Source organism: Onychostoma macrolepis, chromosome 15 (assembly GCF_012432095.1).
Source record: "Onychostoma macrolepis isolate SWU-2019 chromosome 15, ASM1243209v1, whole genome shotgun sequence".
NCBI lineage: Eukaryota > Metazoa > Chordata > Actinopteri > Cypriniformes > Cyprinidae > Onychostoma > Onychostoma macrolepis.
In genome coordinates, this window is record NC_081169.1 from 2,497,582 (window position 1) to 2,522,414 (window position 24,833).

Below are 24,833 nucleotides of genomic sequence, written 5' to 3' on the forward strand. Positions count from 1 at the left end.
GGAGTGATGTGGATTATTGTGATGTTTTTATCAGACTCTCATTCTGACGGCACCCATTCACTGCAGAGCATCCATTGCTGAGACACTGATGCAGAGACATATTTCTCCAAATCTGATGAAGAAACAAACACCTCTACATCTCAGATGTCCTGAGTACTTACATAAGTGCACTGATGCTTTTATTCTCAGACTGTGTTTTCTAGAATGGTAGACTTCTCTCTTCTCTAAGTTCATCTAATTTTCCTTAAACTACTTGAGTGAAAAATATTGCTGATTGGCTATTGCTTGTTTTTGACTTTCTTGATTCTTGTGCTTTTCCAGTCCTTCAAGCGAAGATATTTTCAGCTGACTCAGCTAACTGACAACTCTTACATCATGAACTTCTATAAAGATGAGAAAATATCAAAGGAACCTAAAGGCTGTATATTTCTGGACTCGTGCACCGGGGTGGTTCAGGTCGCTAAATATATGTTTTTAAAGCGGTTCAGCAAACATTAATATCGAGGTGACCAGTGACTGATATGTATTATGGTTTCTGGGTTCACACAGAATAACCGCTTGAGGAAACATGCCTTTGAGTTGAAAATGAACGAAGTGACATATTTTGTCCTGGCTGCCGAGAACGAGCAAGACATGGACGATTGGATCAACACTCTCACACGCATCCTGCAGATCAGCCCTCCGGACGGCCCGGCTCTGGATCGCAAGAGCGCCGACCTGAGCGACAGCAAACAAGGTGAGTGCTTATAAAGCATGAAGCGCTGAAGGAATGATGTGCATTATTTTGTATGTGCGTCAGTATCACGTTAGTGATGATTAAAAGTGGTCTAATGCTGTTTCACACATGATCTGTTTGCAGTACGTATGCATTATGGATTTATTTTGCAGGATCAGTGCAACGATCATTTCTGCACCGAGTCTGTTTTTGCTGCTCTGCACGTATTTAATTAAAGTGAGCACATTGTTCATGCTCATAATGAACATGAATTGACATGAAAATGTAGTCATTTTTTTCATAAATGCATATAGTTATTCACAGTCATCCTATTACTTTAAGCCCATGATAAAGTAAAGAAAACTAAAATGCTTACCAGGAGTTGCAAGAGTAACTAGTGTAGTCAAAATGATAGTAAAAAGTAATTGTTTTTTGTGAAATGCACCACACAGGATGTGATATCATGTGAAGAAGAGGCCGACACCTGCATCTATGCAAACAGCGGGTGGTCAGAGAACAACGCCTTTTCTCAAACTAGGAACAGCGAGCATGTAAACACATCTCATGTGAAAGCACAGTGAGCTTCTGTGCTGTATATATATATATATATATATATATATATATACATATACATATAGTGTATACGTGCTGCTATCGGATCATGTGTGAAACAGGTGTAATATTGTGCTATTTTCTCCAGCCGTAGCACAAGGATTTCGGAAAGCAACTTAAGATCTGTGTCCAACAAGGAAATTGGCCTATTAGATCCACAGTTTCTTATTCTATAATCAAATAGAAAATCTTCAAATGATTCTTTATTACTTTCAATGATAAGTCACATTAAAAATTCATAGAAAAAAAAAAACCCAACAAAAAAAAATACATTAAACAAATTCTTTAGACAAAGATGTCTCGTGAGAACTTCATTCGTTTATTTAGTGTATATTGTTTCTCCTGAGACCTGTTTGAACCACCAAATTTAATTTAGTAAGATATATTGCCTGTTTGACCGATGCATATTAATCAAACTGTAAAATGATTAAGTGTTTATAAGGTCTGCATAGTCTGCTAAGGAACTGCTGTGTGGAAAAAGCTCTTAATAGGCTCTACAAGTGATCTCACGAATCCTTCAGATAGGTCAGCTGATAATCTCCCTAATTTACATCATTTCCTTTTAGATCCTTCTCATGCTTAGCTGGTGCCCTGAGCTAAAAGCATGAAGGGTCATCTGACACAGAAACACACATGAAGTGTGATCAAAATCCACTATACTATTAGTGGAATGTGTGACGATCACTATATGTTTGCATTGTGCGCTTGTTTATTGCACTTTCAGCTAAAATGTTTCTTTGTTGTTGTTGTTCAGAGATCATTGATGCGTCATTGAATCATGTCCCTGTTCAAATAAATGAGGAAAGAACTGAAAACGGAATCCACCCTGAGCTGGCCAAGGTAATTAATGCTTTGTAATTCTGTCTTGTTACATCCTAGAGTTACATCATTACATCCTCTTTCTGAAAAAAAGGAAGTGGGCGTTGATTCACTCACGTTTGAACAGAGTTATTAAACGAGAGGGCTAAAATCAGGGTAGAAAAAGGAAAAATCCTGCTAATATTATAAGCGCACATTCACATGCTGCAAAAAAAAATATTTGCTAAAATTTATTTTATAATACATTTCCCCAAATATATTTTCTACTAATACATCTTTGGCTCTTTTTTGTATATTTTTCAAAATATATTTTAAATGTATAAATATATATATATATATATATATATATTTTTTTTTAAAAGCATTCAAAAATATATTTTGACCTCTGTATATTTCAGTCCAAGAAAATGCATTAATATATTTGATTAATCATTATTAATCTACTTTTGATCTCTAGCAGGCCATCCACATTTGTATTTAGCTTAAATAAAGTCTACTGAAATGTATTTCCTTGCCCTGAAATGCATTTACAAATATATTTTGGTATATGAAGGTTGAAAATAAATATATTTTCAGTGTCAAAAATATATTTCATTGATTTATTTAGCATATATTTCAAATACATTTTGGCCACAATATATATATATATATATATATATATATACATAGTGCTGACAAAACAATCAAGATTAATCACATCCAAAATAAAAGTTTTTGTTCACAAAATATATGTGTGTGTACTGTGTATATTTATTATGCATATATAAATACAAACACATGCATGCATATATTTAAGTAAAATATGTTATGTTTATATATTAAATATATTTATATATAATATAAATGATATGAATGTAAATATATTATATAAAAATATTTAATATATCTAAAAATATTTTCAAAATATACATGTGTGTCTTTATATATACATAATAAATATACACAGTACACACACGTATATTGAGTAAACAAAACTTTTATTTTGGATGTGATTAATTGAGATTATATATATTTATACATATAAAATTATTTATATAAATGCAGTTCATGATCCTTTCAGTGAGTGTCACTCTTTTACTGATTAAAATCTTAAAAAACAAAACATTTATAGACGTAAACATGTAATTAACGGTATGTCGTAAGAGCACTGCACATGATTAACACTGATGCTGTGATGTTTCAGTATATTTCTGAGACAGAGGAATCAGCGAGAGCTGCCAGAGGAGAGGAAAGACTGAACCTGTTCTCTCTGGATCCTGATATTCCTGTAGGTCTTTCTGTTTCATGAGGGGGTTTTGTGCGGGGCATTTCACCGTGGTTGTTATTTTGGTGTGTGTGAGAAACGCATGCTTTGTGTTGCAGGTTTTGAGGAGTCCCAGGATGGAGTTTGGCGAGTCTGCTTCTGTCCAGCCGTTCGATGAGAAGCTCGGGAAGAGACTGATGATCTCCTGCCGCTCGCTCAACCTCACGCTGCAGGGCTGCATCGACGAGGCCGACACCGAGCCAGTGACTAATGTACGATCCCATGTCTTTATCATAACAGAAAATTCATATTTCTTATGAAGTCCTTTATTCACATACAGATCAAAATGAAATTTGCAGTTGAGTGCATTTGTTTACACACCCCTTGCAGAATCTTTATCATTCAAAAGAACGGATATCATTAAAAACAGCATTTTGTTTTTAATTTAGGACACTACAAAAACTATATTCTTTCTTGGCATTTTTTTTTTCATTTTGTTTTTCTGTTATATATCTAAACATTCTTAAATCATGATCTTACTTGAAATTATTATAACATTTACTTGAGAAGCAAAATTAAGTCTTTTTTTTTTTTAATATTTGAAAATTAAGTTCATGCTTAAAAAAAAGAAAAAGTTTATTTTTTATTTTTCTTTCCTCATGGATAGATGCTTTTTTATTGTTAAAGCATAAACACACTTCATTTTTATTGGAAAACAAGACTTAATATCTTAAATCATTTTGCTTTTCATGAGAATGTATCTTGATTTGTACAGGAAAAGATAAAATACTAAGAAAATCAATTTTGCAGTACTCTCATTTAAATTATTTCATATATTTTATATTTCATTTTCATATATATTCCACAAGACAAAAATAATTACTGAATTCACACAGATAATCCTGTTCAAAAGTTTACACCCCCTTGATCAGTGACTGTTTGATTGTTGTTCTTGTCTCATCGATGCCTGTCCTGCTTTTCTCATCTAAAGCGATTGAGGGATTCAACTTTTACAAAAACTTGCATTCATTTGTTGCTCAAGAAGTATACAAGAGGCTGCAAACTTTTGTAAACAAAGATCAGAATAAATTATTATTATTATTATTCTGTCTTGTGGGAAATACTTAAATATCTTATATAGAGGGATATATGTATGTACATTATTAGGCTTTATAAACTTAGGAGACAAATAGGGTGTGCAAACATATACCCTCAGCTGAATATAGTGTATCATTTATTAATCTGCTTATATTTGACCCTGGAGCACAAAAGCAGTCATAAGCAGCACAGGTATATTTGTAGCAATAGCCAACAATACGGGTCAAAATTATCAATTTTTCTTTTATGCCAAAAATCATTAGGATATTAAGTAAAGATCATGTTCCATGAAGATATTTTGTAAATTTCCTACCGTAAATATATCAAAACTTTTCATTTGGACAACTTTAAAGATGATTTTCTCAGTATTTAGATTTTTTTTTGCACCCTCAGATTCCAGATTTTCAAATAGCTGCATCTCGGCCAAATATTGTATGATGTATAAATCTCAATTTCCAACAATTGACCCTTATGACTGGTTTTGTGGTCCAGGGTCACGGATGTATGCTGAATGACTGCTGTCTCTCCTCAGATCGAGCCTTTCTTCGTGTCGGTTTCTCTGCTGGACATACGTGAGGGCAGGAAGGTTTCCGCTGACTTCCATGTGGACTTAAACCACGAGGTTGTGCGGCAGATGCTCGGTAGCTCTGCTGGTGCAGGAGATCAAGGGTCGGATGGTGCTTCGCAGGAAAATGGCCTGCCCTCGCCTGCGGAGAAGACAGAGGACTGCCAGCTGAGCTCGGAGCTGGAGAACTGGCTGCGCTTCCCCAAACAGGTAACAGCGCAGGAGCCCTTTGATACGGAGCTGGATCTTCACAGAGGATAGATCTGTGTTCATGTGTTTATGTGCTTCATCATTCCTGCAGGCGATTTTTTCCATTACGAACCCACATACAGACATCGTGATGGTGGCACGGGTGGAGAAAGTGTTGATGGGAAATATTTCCAGTGGTTCAGAACCCTACATTAAAAACACAGATTCCAGCAAGGTATGTCATTTAAATGAATTTTGAAACATAAGTTGCTTTCAATAAAAGTGTCTGCTAAATGCATAAAGGTAATGTAATGTGTATATATATATATATATATATTTATATACTATATGGACAAAAGTATCGGGACACCTGACCATTACACCAACAAGAATTTTAATGGCATCGCTTAAGAGCTAAGAGGGAATGTTCTCACTTTCACTAATGATTTTTAAAAGTTATGTAAATGTTAGGTTCTTAAATGTTCTTAAAGTACTGTTTATGGAACGTTCTTAGCACTTTATTAATGTTTGATATAAGGTTGAGAGAAAACATTCTTAGAACAACGATCTTTGAACGTCCACATACCGTTATTTTTACTTAATAAATGTCCTTAAAATGTTAAGAGATCAACATTCTCAGAACGTACTTGTGTTGCTGTTTGTACTTAATGAATGTTCTTAATGTTGGGAGGAATCATTTTTAGAATATTAAAAATAAACGGTAAAATAATGTTATATTTTGGGTAAAAATGAAATGACCAGAGCACTGTAAGAAACGTTTTACTAACCTTTAAATAATGCTCTAATCATGACAAGAAATCTGGACATTTGATTGTTCTTAGAATATTAAAAATAAGTGTTTAAATAATGTTTTAGGTGAAAATAAAATTAGTAGAACGTTATGAGAAATGTTTTTGTATGAAGGTTTATATGAACCTTGCTTTGTGCATTTGTTTGCAAATGTTCCTTGGTTGTCACTAATGCAATGCATTTTGACATGTTTATATGTGGCATAAGGATAAATACACAGAATATTGATCTAAGATATGTAGTAAGTGGAGACTTACTCGTTTATTTTGTTCCCTCAGATACATTGAAATCCAATTTCTCTTCTTGTTCCAGACTGTCCAAAAGATGTTGAAATCCAATAAGCAATTCTGTAGCAAACTTGGAAAGTACCGCATGCCTTTCGCCTGGTCTGTAAGGTAAGGGCATCCAAATCTCCGGGGCTTCAGCTTTGCCAGAACAAATGCTCAACAAAAAAAGCTCTTGCACTATTAACAGTTTATTTAAATTCAGTCGTCTGTATATTCCAGGTCAGTGTTTAAGGACAACCAGGGCACAGTGGACAGGGAGAGTCGCTTCTCTCCGCTCTTCAAACAGGAGAGCAACAAGATTTCCACAGAAGACCTCATCAAGCTCATCACAGAGTACAGGAGGTGCAGACTCGGCAATCACACTCACAAATGTGTCCCTGGACCATGAAACCAGTCACAAGGGTCAATTTTGTTCAACTGAGATTTATACATCATCTGAAAGCTCATAAATAAGCTTTCCATTGATGTACGGTTTGTTAGGATTTGGCTGAGATACAACAATTTGTAAATCTGGAATCTGAGGGTGCAAAAAAAATCTAAATATTGAGAAAATCACCTTTAAAGTTGTCCAAATGAAGTCTTTAGCAATGCATATTACTAATCAAAAATGAAGTTTTGATATATTTACAGTAGGAAATGTACAAAGTATCTTCATGGAACATGATCTTTACGTAATATCCTAATGATTTTTGGCATAAAAGAAAAATTGATCATTTTGACCCATACAATGTATTGTTGGCTATTGCTACAAATATACCTGTGCAAATGACCTCAGTAAAATAAAGTGTTTTTTACAGGGCAGAGAAGGCCAGCAAACTCCAGATCATCCCTGGAAACCTTGAAGTAAATGTGGACTGTGTTCCCATGGAATGTCCCAGTACGTCCAACTAATACCGCAAACATCCTCACATTTGAGGCCTAACTGAAGCCAAATGCATTTGTTCTTATAAGTGCTGTTCAGTTTTATGTACCTAACACGTAAGCGCTGTTGTGTGGCCACACACTCATCCACATGCACCATGTTCCTCAGACTGTGTGACGTCCTCGTATGTGACTCTGAGGCCCTTCGAGGACTGCGGTCTTCACGCTCCCACGGTGGAGGTGGACGAGTTCCTGCAGGACTCCTCCAAGTTTGCCCGGCCTTACAGAGTCTACAAGAATCACATCTACATCTACCCCAAACACCTCAAGTACGACAGCCAGAAGAGCTTCGCAAAGGTGAGGAAGTCACATTCACACCGGACCTTTAGAGTCACAAATACTAGGAAATCTGAAAGAAACTTGCTCACAGTGCTCCAAAGGCTGTCCCAACTAGACAAACAAGGCTGTCTGAAGGATTTAAGTAGCACTTTAGTTAAGGGACCAATTCTCATTATTAACTAGTTGCTTATTAGCATGCATATTGCTAGCATATTGGCTGTTCATTAGTGCTTATAAAGCACATATTAATATTAACTTAACAACTACCTTACTGACTATTAATAAGCAGTAATTCAGAGTTTATTGAGGCAAAAGTCACAGTTAATAATGAGAATTGGTGATCAGAATGTCAAATGTATTGCACAATATTGCAGAAATGTTAGGGATTTGTGAGTTCCCAGCATGCATTACAGCATGAATAAATGATTGTTGTTGTTTCGTCATTATTGTTCGCTATTCATTGTGTTGTGATGTTAAGAGCTCATCTTTTTACATTTGTTGACTGTCAGCATTCTTGAGGTTTGTGTGTCAAGGTCTATGGTACAAGCTTATAAAACGTACGTCTTTGCTTTGTAAGGTGACTGTTCCCTTGGAAACTAAGACAGCGTATGAGGTGTCTTATAAAATATGGCCACCAAACTAATAGATCAGATAATTTTGTTACTAATTTAAAATAAGCTGAACAAGAAATCTGTATTTTATTGACTGAATGAGATATTTTATAGTTGGTGAACAATTCAATCTGACTAAACAAAGTACTGTTACTTGTGACAGTTTTTAGGAGTTTAATAGTTGAGAGAACCTAAAGATCTTAATGCATCATGCTGTGTTGAAATGTAAAGTTTTCTCAACAAGTGTCACTGGAATGCAAAAATGTCTGTGTGTGTATTCAAATAGAAATCTAAGATTAATCCATCAAAGAAACAAAACCTAAGCCATTGTAGCACTGCTGCTTGCATTAGCAGCATATTATAGAATATATATTACAATATAATATGCAATTAGGTGTATTTGGCCTGGGGAAGTGCTGCATTTAGATTAATTAGATAACTAAAACATCAATCCCATAATGTTATCCTTCGAAAAAAAATGTTTCAATCTCAGCAACATAACTGATTAATAAATGGAAGTCTGTCAGAAAAACATGAATCTAATCAGTCTACTACACTGAAAAAAATGATTCATTGAATTTACCACATTTTTTAAGGTAAGTTGTTGCAATCAATTTATTTTAGCTACAATTAAATAAACAAATTTAGTTGACTTTCAACATATTTTATTTTTTATTATTTAAATGTAGCTAAAATAAATTGTTTGCAACCACTTACCTTAAAAAAAAAATTTAAAAAGTCATGCGCAGTCATGCTGTCTGTTCTTGTTTTATTTGATAGGCTCGAAACATCGCCGTTTACGTGGAGTTCAGAAGCTCAGATGAAGAACATGCCAAGCCACTCAAGGTAACATAACACAAGTTTCCATCAGTTTCCATCTGCTTTAGAATTTGACTCGTGAATATAAATGCTGTAAATCCATTTCCACAGTGCATCTACGGAAAGCCAGGAGGTCCGGTTTTTACCACGACCGCCTGCTCCACAGTTCTGCATCACTCACAGAACCCAGACTTTTATGACGAGGTTTGCAAAATGTTCTTTTCAAGTGCTTTAGCAGCTGTTGTAGGTTACGTTCAAATGAAGGTTATGGGTCTTTTACTGTTTGTTGTGATATGCTTGATCAGGTGAAGATCGAGCTGCCCACACATCTCCATGAGAAACACCATTTACTCTTCTCCTTCTATCATGTGACCTGTGACATCAATGCCAAGACCAGCTCTAAGAAGAAAGAGGCTCTTGAGACTCCAGGTATCTGCACATGCACATTATCGTGTGTGTGTGTGTGTGTGTGTGTTGATATGCTGTATAGTGCTCTGACAGTGTGTGTGTGTGTGTGTGTGTGTGTGTTACAGTGGGCTATGCATGGCTGCCTCTTCTGAAGGATGGACGTGTTTCCTCTCAGGATTTCAGTATTCCAGTCTCGTGCTCTTTGCCTGGTGGATATCTACACATCAAAGAGCCTTCATCCACCAAAGTGAGTGCAAGAATCCAGAAAAACATAGAAACAGGCAGTTTAGAAAGAGAAAATAGATGAATACAGATATAAGTACGATGATGACTGTATGATGATGATGTAAAGACAGAGAAGTGATTTGAAGGCAGATAAACTAGAACTCAGGATTTCACCGACGGTGATGATCTTAAAGCATCGTAAATCTATGGCAAAAAAAAATACATTTATAACTCTTTGTGTCATGCAACCTTGGCATTAAATTACAGAAAACTCATTTCTAACACAGCAACTGAAGGGAGTGATAGCAAAAAACTTTCAGTATTTTTTGGAAAGTTATGGATTTTTTTCTTTTTCTATTGGAGAAAATGAGAATGCAAAAATTATACTTGTTGTAGCCCCATATGCAAATGTAATATGTACATATATTACACGTCCATATATGAATTATATTGTCATATGAAACCTATAAGAAATTGTAGCAATTTCATATATTAACATATATATCTAACCCATTCAAATAAGTATGTATATGTAAATATAAAAGATAGTATTTAAAACAACAACAATGCAGAAACATATATAAACATACAAATGTTTTGTATTGTTTTAACAAAGTTTGCATATATAAATATAAATAATATATATTGCCTCATACATATGGCAGATTAACTTTTTATACATGACAATATACAGTATGTCATATATTACATTTCCATATGGGATTTGTGACAACTATGATGACCTCTGCTTCTGAGAATCCCAGAAATATGAAAAAGGGTCTATATACACAAAAATGGTAACACAAATAAGAGCTAAACAATGAACTGCAGAAACAGATGATGAGAATCAGAATCTGTCGAAACAAATGTAGTGAACCAGGAAGCAAAGACTATAAAAACATCCTGGAACATTTCAAAGCAGGAGTCCCAAAGACATAATGATGATTCACATGTGATATACATTATAGTAGTTTTTTTTCATCTTCATATTTTTCCATGTTTGTGTGCAGAATGGCTCGGATGTGAAGTGGGTCGATGGAGGCAAGCCCATCTTCAAAGTGTCTACTTCGGTGCTTTCTACAGTTTATACTCAGGTTAGAAAGAGCCACAGTCTCAGATTAAAATGTACAGTTATCTCGCTCATGTTTTGTGATTTCATAATTCCCGTGGGTTGTTTTGCAGGACCCCCATCTAAACCGCTTCTTCCAGCAGTGCCAAAAACGAGAGGCAGACCTCTCTCAACCTCCTACCTCAAACTTCCTCAACTGCCTTAAAGTAAGTGTGTTCAGGGGCTGAAAATCTGTGAGGTCTGAACCATAAGTGCACCTATAAATGCAACCCGTTTTATACATATTCATAAACATATTATCTAGAGACAGACATGTAGCTGATTGCAAAAGATGTTTTACTTAAGATCAAGATTTGCAAATTACAGACAGGGATCAAACTAATGCTATTTGCTTAAATGCAGGCTTTCTTCTTTAGAAATACATAGATATAGTGTGTTTTGCCATTTTACACTGTTTGTGTGTGTGTTTGTTTCTCTCTCTCTTGTCTGTTTTCTACGAGGGATGGACATAATATTAAATTAGACCTGCATCAGAGTATACTTTATTATAGGCTGAGTGCAGCAATACTTGATAATAATAGTTTTCATATTAATAAGCATTGCTGCATGAATGAGCATCAAAATACATACTACATGCCATATAACTGTATTTGGCGATAGCTGCATCATTTTTTTATTCATAACTGATTAATGAATGCTGAATGATTTTCATTATCAAACTGTAAACAATTCTAATCCAATTTAGAAGACATTTTCTGAAGTGAAATCAGAATACAAATTTCTAAAGTTTCAAATCATGTGTAGCTATTGTTTAACTAATATTCATCTCATGTTTGAAAAATATGTTTAAAAATATTTTTTTATTTATTTTTTGTCCTCTCAGGGCCTCTTGAGTATGGAGAGGATTCACGTCATAATTCGCTTCCTTCCTGTTATCTTCAACCAGCTCTTTAAAGTGCTCACTCAAAACGACACTGATGAAGTGTCCACCAGCACCACCAGGTACAAAACCCATCGCCCGCTCTTCTGAACGCACTCAGTCAACAAATCACATTTCACATTACATGTAAACCTCTTTTCCATCAGGGTCCTGGTGCACATCTTAGCTAAGTGCCACGAAGAGAACCTGGGCCACTATTTGCACTCCTACATAAAGGTACATTATATGGCACAAGCTTAACTGTGCGATGTATCGTTTCACTCATGCATCTCTCAGTTGCTGCCAATAGCTAGGTATGATTGAAGCCAGATTTAAAATTTTGAGTGTTGAATTTCGAATCTAATTTCTTTTAAATGCACATTAAAATGTCTTTATTTTTAAAAAAGAGCTGTACAATGACTTGTATATTGTTTGGCTACTTTATGAGGAGTATGAAAGATAGTGGATAAATATTTATTTATTGCATGGCTGTCTGAAATACATGATTCTGATTGGTCAGTGGCAGCGTTCTGCAGTCAAATGATGACCTAAATATTTGATAGTCAGTGTGTCTGTAAAATACATGATGAAGACCATCGTAGTTTCCAAACTATTGATGAATACTACTACATTATACTGTGATCACCCTGGTCCACAAAACCAGTCATAAGTGTCAATTTTTCGAAATTGAGATTTCTACATCACCTGAAAGCTGAATAAATAATCTTTCCATTGATGTATGGTTTGTTAGGATCGGACAATATTTGGCTGAAATACAACTATTTGAAAATCTGGAATCTGAGGGTGCAAAAAAATCGAAATATTGAGAAAATCGCCTTTAAAGTTGTCCAAATGAAGTTCTTAGCAATGCATATTACTAAGTTTTAATACATTTACAGTAGAAAATTCACTAAATATCTTCATGGAACATGATCTTTACTTAATATCCTAATGATTTTTGGCATAAAAGAAACATTTATAATTTTGACCCATACAGTGTATTGTTGGCTATTGCTACAAATATACCCCAGCGACTTAAGACTGGTTTTGTGCTCCAGGGTCACATATCACACTGTATATTATCCCCTACATAAACCTAGATTCACAAAAGTTATTTTATAACCAATGATAATTAAGAAATGATCATTAATGATGATAATAAGAAAGATTAGCAGGGAAAATCAAGTTGCTGGTGCAGAGACGGTTTATGTTTTTTGTTCTTGTGTATCCAGTTTGTCTTTAAGACTGAGGCTTGTGGCTTCAGAACGGTTCATGAAGAGTTGGCCAAGGGCATGACCTCTGACCTGAAGAGCAACGACCAGTCGATCATACGCAATATCCTGAAGGTGAGCTAACGTAACCATCTCTCTCTTACAGAAGTGACGGACTGTTTTTAAGCCTGTCGACTGACATCTGTTCGGTTTTCTGCAGTTCTCCTGGTTCTTTCTAGAGATCATACTGAAGTCGATGGCGCAGCATCTGCTGGACTCAAATAAGCTTAAGGTAAATATTGAGCCAGCAGACATGAATTCATGCTTAAACCATTTATTCCTATTCCTTTTTTTTTTAAATCATTTTAACAGTAATCAGTCAGCCTAAAATAATGACTATACACACTATAGTTTGAGGACCAATTCTCAGTTGCTTATTAGCATGCATATCACTAGCATATTGGCTGTTTATTAGTACTTATGAAGCACCTGATCACCTAATACCTAAACTTAACAACTAGCTATTAATAAGCCGCAAATTGGGAGATTATTGAGGCAAAAGTCATAGTTAATTGTTTGTTAATATTGGAAATTGGTGCCAAAACTGAAGTGTGACCATATTCAGAACTCTTAGTTTGAGTTTACTTAAACTTTTGACATAAACTTAAATGTAAAATTAAACCAAATACACAATTAGTACAACTGTCCTGCTTTCCAGTGATCTGCATAAGCATTTACAAATAAAACTGGGTTTACTATAGATGTTTTGGAAGTCTTTACTTTCCAAAGATTTTTTTTTCTCTCATATCTGTACTATTTGACCTGTGTTCACAATTTTCTGCAGCTGTGATCATCTTTTACCATTTTCCATATATAACCAACAAATCTGTATAAAAGCCACATAGGCTCACTGGAAATATGTGCCTCTAAATACATTTCTGCAAAACTGAAAAAAATGTACCTATACATATGAATTGCTGCAGTTTCCAGATGAAATAAACACTAGAGGCAGTACAACTCCAACAACTTTTATTACTTTTCACTCGAAACAGTTCAAACCTGCATATAAGGAAGTTAAAATAGCACGGTTGTGTCAACAAATCTGTTTTTATACCAGTTTTGCATTTGTTAACACTATCGCGTTTAGGGTTGGGTTTGGTGTAGGGGATATTTCCAACATGATAGAGCATTAACTTTTAGCGACACTCCTCGGATATTTTAATTATGAACCACCGAAATACGTACTTGTAGCAATGTAATAAAAACACAGCAATACGCACCTATATCAACGTAACAAATACGTGCCAGGGTCACGTATTGAACTCATGTTTTAGCGCCACTTACTGGATGTTTCACTTTGAAACTGGCTCGAAACGTGCAGTAAGCTACGTAATGACGGTGTTGCAGAAATGTATTAAGAGTCGCGTGTTTCCAATGAGCCTGGGTTGAATAAAAGATGTTATTCTACAGCCTCATCAAGTGACTACAGCTTCTTGAGTGCATGTAACTGCTTCCGCGTCTTTCACGCTGTTAAACTTGTGTTTAATTAGAAATGTGTAACAAATGTGTTTGCTCAGCTTCCTCGACCGCAGCGATTTCCTGGCACTTTCCAAAGTCGACTGGAGACCCTGATCATGTCGATGTCCGATCACATCTTCTGGAAGAATAAAGAGCTGGCAGAGGAGACACGCAGCGCTAATATGGCCATAGCGGCCTTTGTGAAGGTCAGGAACAGCACACTACAACTGAGATCATTAAGACTTTTAAATGTTGTAAATTTGTGCATGAGTAAATAATTAAATTAGATGCAGAAAACTACATAAATAGGTTCATTTATTTTGTGTGATACTCAGTGTTGGGGAAAGTTACTTTTAAAAGTAATGCATTACAATATTGCGTTACTCCCTAAAAAAGTAACTAATTGCGTTACTTAGTTACTTTCTATGGAAAGTAATGCGTTACGTTACTTTCGCGTTACTTTTTAAATTTTAGCAGGGCTTGATTGTTTGTTTTTAATATAAAAAGTTCTATTCTATTCTATTCATAGTAGGGATGTAACGATTAACCACGATTTCTTTTATTTATGTTACTTATTTATTTTATTTACGGCTTGTTTTAAAATTTCAGTTTAGTTGTTATTTACATTTACATTATATTTACATTTTGTTATTTAGCAGACGCTTTTATCCAAAGTGACTTACAAATGAGGACAATAGAAGCAATCAAAACCAACAAAAGAGCAATAATATGCAAGTGCTATATTAGTATATTATTATAGTGTTATATTTCAATTTCACAAAGAAACGTGCAACATTTTGTCCAAGCAATAATAAAAGAACATATTTAATTTATAATTTGTCTTAAATCTAATTTTCTTAAAAAAAATCATGAATCGTGAATCGAATCGAATCGTGAAATCAAAATCGCAAATCGAATCGAATCGTGAGTTGAGTGAATCGTTACATCCCTAATTCATAGCGAATGTAAAAGCCCTTTCACACCAAAAAGTGTAATGAATAAACTTCAGGCTGAAGGAAGAGTAAATTCACGTCTGTACAGTAGAACGCAGGAGAAGAAGGTTCAACACTCTTCAGCAATTAAAAAACAGTGAAGCACAATTGTTAGTTTACCTAAAGTCATTTTTGCTTATTAGTGTGATTGAACTGGATCATCAAAGGTCAGCAGCAAAGACATTAGTTAATAAAATGGGAATAGATGCATTTGTGTTATTTAACATGTTTAATCATTGCAGGTTTGCGTCATATTCTGAGTTTGCATTTCACTGTTTTTTTTGCAATTCATTTTTGTGAATATTTGGATATTTTCTTGTAAATTAAAAAGTAATGCATTACTTTACTAGTTACTTGTAATGCATTACCCCCAAACACTGATGATACTGTACTGTAGATGCATTTGAAGTTGCACAGCTTGAATAGAGTCTACCTGTTAATAATAATGTTGCTGCAATAAATATGAATTGAAATATATGTATTTCCTGTCCTCAGCGATGCTTCACATTCGTGGACAGAGGTTTCACCTTCAAACTGATCAGCAACTACATAAACATGATCACAGCCAGTGACAATAAGGTACCTGAACTAAACTTTCTCACTTTTCTGTATCTCTTAAGCCGCGGTAACACTAGACCTGAGTGTGTGTGTATGTGTGTGTGTGTGAACGTGACCGATTGACCTCACAGATCAACACAAACCGCACAAACGTCAACACTGAAAACAGAAGCCCTAGAATGTGACATCATATCCTGTTCATTAAAAGAAGATCATTTGCATGCACAAAGTCTAGTGCTGACAAGGCTTTAGCATTAATTTTTGTAAATAATTGTTTTTGTCTGGATGTTGAATTCATTGACCATCTCTGTGTTGCAAAGATTATCACTAAAGAACTGCTTGCTTGCGTGCGTGCGTGTGTGTGTGTGTGTGTGTGTGTGTGTGTGCACAACGTGTTTTGGGTGCAAATGCTGTTTTTCCAGATGCTGTGTGAGCTGAAGTTTGAGTTCATAAGGGAAGTGTGTAACTATGAGCACTATGTCCCTCTGAGTCTTCCCATCCCGTCTGCACGAATCACAGGTCAGAGAGCACCACGAGCTCCACCTCTTTGTGTCTCATGCGCAAAACTTCACACTTGCATTGTAGTCCTAATTAGCATACTGTAGACCACACCCCCTGATATTATGCCTGTCTCATTTCTCTCTGTCAGACAAGGCATCCCCGGAAACCCAAAGCGCTCAGGGTAACTATTAAGTGTTTTTTACTGAACTTATTTTACTTATTTGTAAAAGTTCTTCAAAGCTTGGCAGTTTAATCAGGGTTCCTACGGGACTTGGAAAAGTATGGAAAAAAAGGAAGCAGAGTATGGAAAAGTATTTGTGCTTCCAGAATTTTGCCCCTATTAAGTTTTTTATAATAGAAAATTACGAATTTATTGAAAATAAATGTATTGTACAAGAAGTCCAAATCAAAATACGACTGAATGAATTCAAGGTGCACCTTTTTTCATTATGCAAAATTGCAGGTTATATGCATTTTGGGGTTTTTCTCACAATATTCTTAGCACCGTATTACATAGCCTTAAGGACTTTTGCAAAAATAAAAAAATATACAGGCCTTGAAATATGGCATACTGCCCTAACAAAAGCCACATCTTAAAACCCTTTTTTTACAGTACCTGTCTTTTTTTATAAACCCTTGAACTTAGCAAATTTTATGCCTTCTGTCCATTTCGTGTCATGGTTGGTGTGCCACCACAGAGGATGGGCTAAATTGGACATTAGGCCTTGCAATTAAAGGTACTACCATAAGAAAAGCCAAATTTTGAGCAAATAGATATGTTAATTCATGTGCATCCATGCTCTTGTTTTATTCGTAGTAAGATGGCAGTGATGCACAAAGGAAGTAGGTTATATAAAACTAGAAATTGTAATGCGTAAGCATGCAAAAAAATCCCATACGCATGTGAATAGTTTCTCGAGGGCACAAAAAAAGTTTCTTGTGTACATGTAAAAGTCCTTTTTTTTTATCTGTAAGTTGTCATTTAAAGAAAATCCTTGATAAAATACAAATATTTACAGATGACTGTACTATATACCAAATATAAAGCTGAAAATAATGCTCTATGAACCATTTATGTTAAATATGGTCTGAAAATCTACTGAGAGTTTTGGAAATTTATAGAATTGGAAAAGTATGGAATTTTGAAACGGAATATGTGTAGAACCCTGTTTAATGCAATTTTCAGCTAATTTCAGTCTATTATTTTTTAAAAACTAACACTTTGACTAGTATTTACAATGTGGACTAGCAGCTGCACTTCTGTTTAGTTGACTAGTTTACAGCAGGAGGACCAACTTCTTCCAGCGTCCATCACCATAGTAAACGAACTTATGCTGCATGGATAACCTTTAGTGAATTAAAAACTAAGATATGCTTTACAATTTAATGAAGTACATGCAGAAGTTCCCCAAAATACTCATTTACTATTTACCAACTTACTCTGGATTACACTCCAAATGTATTCTTAATTATCGTTAACAGCCAACGATCGTTTATGTGGTTTCTCTCTCGGTCTTATTTCTCAGTGGACTTTCCGGAGTATATTTTGACGGAAGAGTTCTGCAGGAAACATTTTCTCACAGGATTGTTGTTGAGGGAGCTGGGGCTGGCTTTACAGGACGAGCAAGACCTGAGACACCTCGCTCTGGCCTGCCTCAAGAACCTCATGGCTAAACATTCATTGGACTCCCGTTATGCCATAAAGGTGAATTTTGAAAGTGATAATAAAGTATCACTTTGTGCACATTTATGTAAGTCTGTGAGCTGATTTGAACTGTATTGTGTTTGTGTGTGTAGGAGAAACAGGCACGGATTGCCTCTCTGTACCTGCCACTTTATGGTCTGATCCTTGACAACATGCCTCGCTTTTTCCTCCGAGATCTGTTTCCAATCTGCCTGACGGCCAGTGACCAGGTACACATGCTCGGGATGTTCATTTATCATCTGAAATTAAACATAATGCAGAGACTTTGTTCTTATATTTTTATCAAGAACTCGCATCAGCTGAGCAAGATCTGACGTTTTAACAGGGGTGTAAAGTATTTCATTACTACACCCGAGTATTATTTATTATTATATTATTTATTTTTAACAATTCCACAATTGTTCAGTTAGACGTATTCCCAAGAGCAGTGTAAAGGCCCTTCAACACTAAATGCAAAGCAAAAAAAGCCATACTGGAGCAAAATTTCTGATAGGGAGTCTCACACTCATCCAGGCCACCCCATATACCCACAACAAATCCTGAAACCACCAACATTACATTACATTAATGTAGAATACTACATTAATGTAATGTAATGTACATTACCTATTAAAGGAAGGTGTGTAAGAGCCACACTGAGGCCTGGCAGTCTACCAACCAGTGCTTAAAAACGGGCAAAAAATTCAATCGATACACTCCGAACAGAATCTGTATTTTAACGTTCATGACGGCTCTGGCCAATACAGCATCATCTTTTCTAGATTTTGACCAAATGTATTAAATGACAGAAAATCTGTCAACGCTTTAAAGACAAAGTATTTTTTCAAGATATTTAAAAATGTTTGCAGCAAGGATAAAAAAACGCTACTCGTGTAAGTGTTTTGAGAGAGAAAAAAAAAACAACAGACTAAATTAGTAGGCTGTACGTCGCATTTTATTATTACGTTCTGAAATAATATAGGCTAAAATATCGGTAAATAAAGCTAAATGTTTACAAACGTTAGTTCCCTTCTCTCCAAAACAAATCCTCTGAAGTAAGGCTGGAAGTGAAAAATGTCTTATATTCAGATGTGCGTAATTATTAAGTGGAGATAAACATGTGGAGAAGAAAAGATGCATGTTAACTGCAAAAGAAGAATTAGGTGTGAAATCACCAGGAACCATTTGGTCTCCAGCGCCAACATTTTCAAGAACTGCAACCTACCTGGAGTCTCCAGGTGTCAGGTTAAATATAGAATCCTAAAAAATGACCCCTACATAATAAGAATCACATACTGAAGTGTACTGAATAATTATGCACACCTGAATATAAGGCGTTTTTCACTTCCAGCCTTCATGAACAATTATATATCAGTTATTAGTGATTAAATACAAGATTAATAGTAGATATTAAGATTGATGTTGTTTGGAATTGGTAAAATGTGCTTGGAAAAAAATATGATCAGAATATCAACTTGCATAATAATTGTGCATGCACTGTATTTTCCCTCTTCCGTTGTCATCGGTAATGCAAGGAATGTTGTGATTGGTTGTCAAGGCAGCCAATCAGAATTTAGCAGCCTTGTCTCTGATTGGCTGGAATTATGGCATACTGTAACGCTGGGTTGTGTTGAGCAAGAGAGCCGTCGGCGTTTAGAGAGCGGCGGGCATCAGGGGAGCAAGCTAGAGAAGCATTGAAACATTGTTCTGCACACATCCAAAAACTTATTTTAAATGCAAAATTGATTTTAGTGTGCTCAAAATACTTTCTTTTTTGCGAGATGAACATTTTCTCCACAAAACTCAGATCGTGCAATTTTGCACTTGCAAAAATTTTGCATTTTGCAAAAATGCACTTTTGCACGCTCAAATTATTAAATTTTGTTCGCATAATTATAACCCCATATAACCCCATATGTCTGAAAGCACCCTAAGAAAATTGTGATCAAACAGGATACTTTATAAACTTTGTTCATTAAAACTACTTTGGGGGGAAAAACTGCACACAAATCCATATCCAAAATTCAGAATGCATCTGCACTTTCACAACCTCAAGGTTAAAAAAACTCACCAAAAAACACGTCCAAATTATTTTAGACTGATATTATATCAACTTCTCTCCCATTACACAAAATAATGTTCCTATGGTGTTTGTGAAATGTGTCATGAACTGAGACACATAAGAGGTCGTTGTGCTATAAAAACATCCTGTTAGTTTCAGAACTCAAAACTCTCTCATTAGTCTGAAAACAGCTTATATTGAAGCCAGAAGCGACAGCTTGTGGAATATACTCTCTGATATAATGCAGGGCAGAAAATAGCTCATTACTTCTAAATAGTTTTTTAATGTAAACATCTTGATAACATTATAAGTGGACCTCAGGGAACAGTACAAAACTAAAGTAAAAAACAAAAGCGGTTCATGAGCTCTTTAAGTAATAAGATTTCCTTCCCAGGGTTCCAGAGATGATCTCAGTGTTGGAGTAGGTTTAGCAGGTCAGGTGACCCATGTTATTCGTCATGGGAACTCGATGGACGCGTCCTTCTCCAAGGAAGTGCTCAACTCTATTACAGGTATAGTGATGCTGGTTAGACTCTGTGGACTGTCTATTCCTCACACAAATCTGTCATGCTTTCAGAATATTTGGAATATAATATCACAACAACTGCTTTTATGGTGCTTTATGGTCTTTTTTTTCATCATAAATTATCATTGCACAGAAGAAAACATCCTTTAAAAAAATAAAAGTTCCTAAGAAAAAATGTCTTTCACACATGTGACCCTGGACCACAAAACCAGTCATAAGGGTCATTTTTTTTTTATAATTATTGAAATGTATACATCATCTGAAAGCTGAATAAATAATCTTTCCATTGATGTATGGTTTGTTAGGATCGGACAATATTTGAGATACAACTATTTGAAAATCTGGAATGAAAAAATATTGAGAAAATCACCTTTAAAGTTGTCCAAATGAAGTTCTTAGCAATGCATATTACTAATCAAAAATTAGGTTTTGATATATTTACGGTAGGAAATTTACAAAATATCTTCATGGAACATGATCTTTACTTAATATCCTAATGGTTTTTGGCATAAAAGAAAAATGTATAATTTTGACCCATACAATGTATTGTTGGCTATTGCTACAAATATACCTGTGCTGCTTATGACTGCTTTTGTGCTGCAGGGTCACATATACTGATTTGCTTTTTTCCCAGTCTTTTCTTCATTGGCCGTATCAACAGCTAACAATGCGGACTCCAGAGGTTCCCTCATCAGCATCGAGTCGAACCCCAGCAACAGTGACCGCAATAGTGAGAAGATGGATGGATGTGAAAAGGTGAGCAACTACATGAATTTTCGACGGACTGACAGACAGATAGATAGAGCCAACATGAACAAAATCAGAAACTCAGAATGAATGAAAACAGACAAACAGAATGAATGAATGATTTTTGATTGTGATGACTGTATTCAGTTTGCCAGGCCGCAGTCTCTCATTGGGTTTGGTTCACGCTTTGACAAACTGGATCAAGCGGAGACCAGAAGTCTGCTCATATGTTTCCTGCACATCATGAAGACCATTTCAGAGGGTGAGACTTTAAATCACCGAACCTGGGAAGAACATGTCTATTGCACATATTCACATCTCATAGCATGTGACCTGTAACATATACTGTTGTGAGGATGCTTTGCTCTCTGTGTTGCAGAGGTGCTGGTTTCATACTGGCATCGAGCGATTCACCAGGAGATCAGCGATTTCTTCAATATCCTGGAGTGAGTGACCCTGTTCAGAAACACGATAAATGGAGGAATGAAAGAGAAAGAAGGAATCGAATCCTTGTGTGTTTTCATGATTTTGCGTACTTCTTTTTTAAACAGACTCTGTCTCCAACACTTCCGGTTCCTTGGAAAGCGTCACATTGCCAGGTAAGATCTCTCCTCAGTTACATGTGTGCTTCTCTCCTCTCCTCTCCTCTCCTCTCCTCTCCTCTCCTCTCCTCTTCTCTTCTCTTCTCTTCTCTTCTCTTCTCTTCTCTTCTCTTCTGTCCCTGATTGTACATATGTGACCCTAGAGCACAAAAGCAGATATTTACAAACTTTTCTCAATGTTTTGATTTTGTGCACCCTCAGATTCCAGATTTTCAAACAGTTATATAGCTTTCAGATGATGTACAAATTTCAATTTAAAAAAATGTACCCTTAAGGCTGGTTTTGTGGTCCAGGGTCACATGTGTGCTTGTGAGAGCGAGAGAGAGAGAGGGAAGGAATGTTAGAGAATAAGAGAATACACAAACCACATTTTAATTGAATTCCAGGGCTTTGAAATAAGCATGTATTGTGTGTAATTTAGTAAAATGAAAGAACTGGTTGTGATGGTTCTGTGGTGTTTTTGCCAGGCACTGCATTGTCTTTGACAAGCCAGTATTTTCAACTACGCTGAGTTCAATAAATCAAGCCTGAAAATTATAGATCATTCCTGCTTTGGCAATAAATGTCAAATAAATGTTTTTCATTTCTGAAAAAGCCACTCTCTTTAGCTTGTTTTTGTTTTCTACAATATTTTTTTTTTTTTTATGTACAAAAACTGCTTTTAAAAATTCTTAGAAGTTTAATAACTTTGAATCCTGATGATTCATGTTATCCCTGAATCAATCACAAACTTGCCGACTCGATTAGTGTACTCAGTATGCGATGTCTTAAATAACTGTGATTTGATTTTGTCATAATATTTGTTTTACAATTTTCAAAATCATTAAAGTTTTAAATGAAGGTTAAAATTTGATTGGAATACCAAATTTCATATGTGACTCGACCGAACCATGTCTGTATGTGATGTTTTCCTTTAATGTTGTAGCGCGTCACTGTCATTGTGATTTGTGTGTGATGTTTAAGGACCCTGAAATCTCATTCATAGAGAGAACTTTTATTCTGAAAACTAATATCAAGAAATGCAGTAGAAATATAGAAATGCAGTGTGGGATGTCATCGCATTCAGTTGTGTAATGTGACTGAAGCAAAGTGGATGTAACTCGCTTGATTCACAGTACTGCTGGGAGGAACAAACCTTTTCAAAACCTTCAGTCAAATGAAGCAATTGCTTCGCAAAACGATTCATTGATTTGAAGCGTTTGAAATGCTGGTGATGCCTGCTGGTCAGAATGTGTAAATGCAACAAAAACATGCATAAAAACACAAACCAATTGCAAATGTTTTATTGAAAGTGAAATGTATGAAATGCAATTAACAAATATGAAGTTTCTGTATGCGTTACTCTATTAATTTACAGGGCTTGTTTTGTTTGTTTTCTGAAGAGCTTGGCTAAATAGGAGACTCTTAACTACAATTGTTCCTTTTTAATTACACAAATGTGTCATTAAAAATGTCTACAAATTTACGATATGAAACTGAGATAAAGTAAAAACCATAGACACTGGGTTCACAGAGATCAACCCTACAGAGAACCATTGACATTTCAAAACATTTAAAAAACACTTCTGACATTACAACGCCTCGTTTACTGAAATCACATGAGTTTGATACACGCTCAGTCGCAAATGTTTCAAAGCTTTATGAAGCATTTCTTTGAAAGCGCCCACCACTAATTCACAGTCCTTGCAGTCCGTAGCAAGTTGCATGACGTAACTGCTTTTTGTGTGTTGGACAGGTCTGGTATATGGCGTCTGAACCACATTGATAAAGGCTTTTCTTAGCAAGAACTAAAACTAGAGAAACTATTGCTTACCAGTACTATATAATGACTGCATTGGCATATGACTGAGTAGCAGCCTGTAGTGTCATAAATGACCTCCTGTTTTATTCCCACGTCATGTGTTGTCTTTGTATTGCGATGCGTGTTTAATCTCACATCTCTCCCTCATCACGCTCTCTGTTCCCACGTTCATGTTTTCCTCTGTCTGGCTTCCACACATGACTTCACATTCTCACAGCACTCTCTAAAGTTGACACCACCAGCATCTAACATTTGACATTTATTATCACAATACAAACTTGACTTGTCCTGCTCTGAAACACTCCCCTAGAAGCTTGGCTTTCATTTTCCTGTCTGTAATGGCTGTGAGGATGAAGGTTGGCGTTAACCCTGCTCTAATTGGCTCGTTGTGTGCGCAGGAAGCTAGCGGCCGCTGTTAAGCTGGCTCAGGCCACACAGAACAATGGCACCCTGAAGGGGTCTAACGTGTCCTGCCAGTCTTCAGGGCTCCTACCCCAATGGTAAACACCTAACAGGTCCACACAGAGCTCCCAAAACCACTTACACTCCTAAAGATAAAGCTTCTGGATTGGCATCCGTGGTTCCACGAAGAACCCTTTCCATTGCACAGAAGGGTCTTTTTGGTGGGAAATGGTTCTTTAGATTATTAAAATGTTCACATGGACCCAAATTGGCTGTGAAAAAACCTTTTGGAAGCTTTATTTCTAAGAGTGAAACACGAAGTGTGCAATGCATAGAATTAATTATTGCAATAAATGCATTTCTTCGCTAAATGATGTTTAACTCTGAATATAACGTTCTAAAAGACACTCACACATGCACAAAACATTCGTCCCACTTTATATCAGGTGTCTTTTAACTGTACTTGTGTAACACATTAACTGTCTGGTACAGTGTACTTATTGTGTTCATGTTGTATTGCAAAACACTTGTGCTGCTGTTGAGGAAGGTTAGGGATGGGTTTGGTTTAGGAGTGGATTCAGGGCTAGAAGTAGGATCAGCAGTGTAATAATAGTGTAAAAACTACAGAAATTAAGTGCAT

General features: G+C 35.8%; 1 protein-coding gene across 7 annotated transcripts in view; it reads left to right on the plus strand.

Moving 5' to 3' along the window:
• The window catches only part of dock10 (dedicator of cytokinesis 10), a 107,015-nt gene that overhangs the window by 62,144 nt on the left and 20,038 nt on the right, over positions 1–24,833 (plus strand). For 6 of the 7 annotated variants that reach the window (XM_058799050.1, XM_058799051.1, XM_058799054.1 and 3 more), the window contains exons 7-39: positions 322–456; positions 550–736; positions 2,082–2,167; positions 3,330–3,413; positions 3,509–3,661; positions 5,020–5,262; positions 5,354–5,476; positions 6,364–6,446; positions 6,558–6,680; positions 7,136–7,215; positions 7,369–7,556; positions 8,930–8,995; positions 9,080–9,172; positions 9,274–9,397; positions 9,502–9,623; positions 10,612–10,695; positions 10,784–10,876; positions 11,554–11,672; positions 11,757–11,826; positions 12,822–12,935; positions 13,021–13,092; positions 14,378–14,524; positions 15,806–15,889; positions 16,291–16,387; positions 16,518–16,550; positions 17,896–18,074; positions 18,167–18,283; positions 20,510–20,627; positions 21,276–21,397; positions 21,536–21,650; positions 21,768–21,834; positions 21,940–21,987; positions 24,190–24,291. In XM_058799050.1, the coding sequence (XP_058655033.1) occupies positions 322–456; positions 550–736; positions 2,082–2,167; positions 3,330–3,413; positions 3,509–3,661; positions 5,020–5,262; positions 5,354–5,476; positions 6,364–6,446; positions 6,558–6,680; positions 7,136–7,215; positions 7,369–7,556; positions 8,930–8,995; positions 9,080–9,172; positions 9,274–9,397; positions 9,502–9,623; positions 10,612–10,695; positions 10,784–10,876; positions 11,554–11,672; positions 11,757–11,826; positions 12,822–12,935; positions 13,021–13,092; positions 14,378–14,524; positions 15,806–15,889; positions 16,291–16,387; positions 16,518–16,550; positions 17,896–18,074; positions 18,167–18,283; positions 20,510–20,627; positions 21,276–21,397; positions 21,536–21,650; positions 21,768–21,834; positions 21,940–21,987; positions 24,190–24,291 (3,671 nt within the window). The remainder of the gene's footprint in view (positions 1–321; positions 457–549; positions 737–2,081; positions 2,168–3,329; positions 3,414–3,508; positions 3,662–5,019; positions 5,263–5,353; positions 5,477–6,363; positions 6,447–6,557; positions 6,681–7,135; positions 7,216–7,368; positions 7,557–8,929; positions 8,996–9,079; positions 9,173–9,273; positions 9,398–9,501; positions 9,624–10,611; positions 10,696–10,783; positions 10,877–11,553; positions 11,673–11,756; positions 11,827–12,821; positions 12,936–13,020; positions 13,093–14,377; positions 14,525–15,805; positions 15,890–16,290; positions 16,388–16,517; positions 16,551–17,895; positions 18,075–18,166; positions 18,284–20,509; positions 20,628–21,275; positions 21,398–21,535; positions 21,651–21,767; positions 21,835–21,939; positions 21,988–24,189; positions 24,292–24,833) is intronic. The other variant, XM_058799056.1, reaches the window with a different exon arrangement.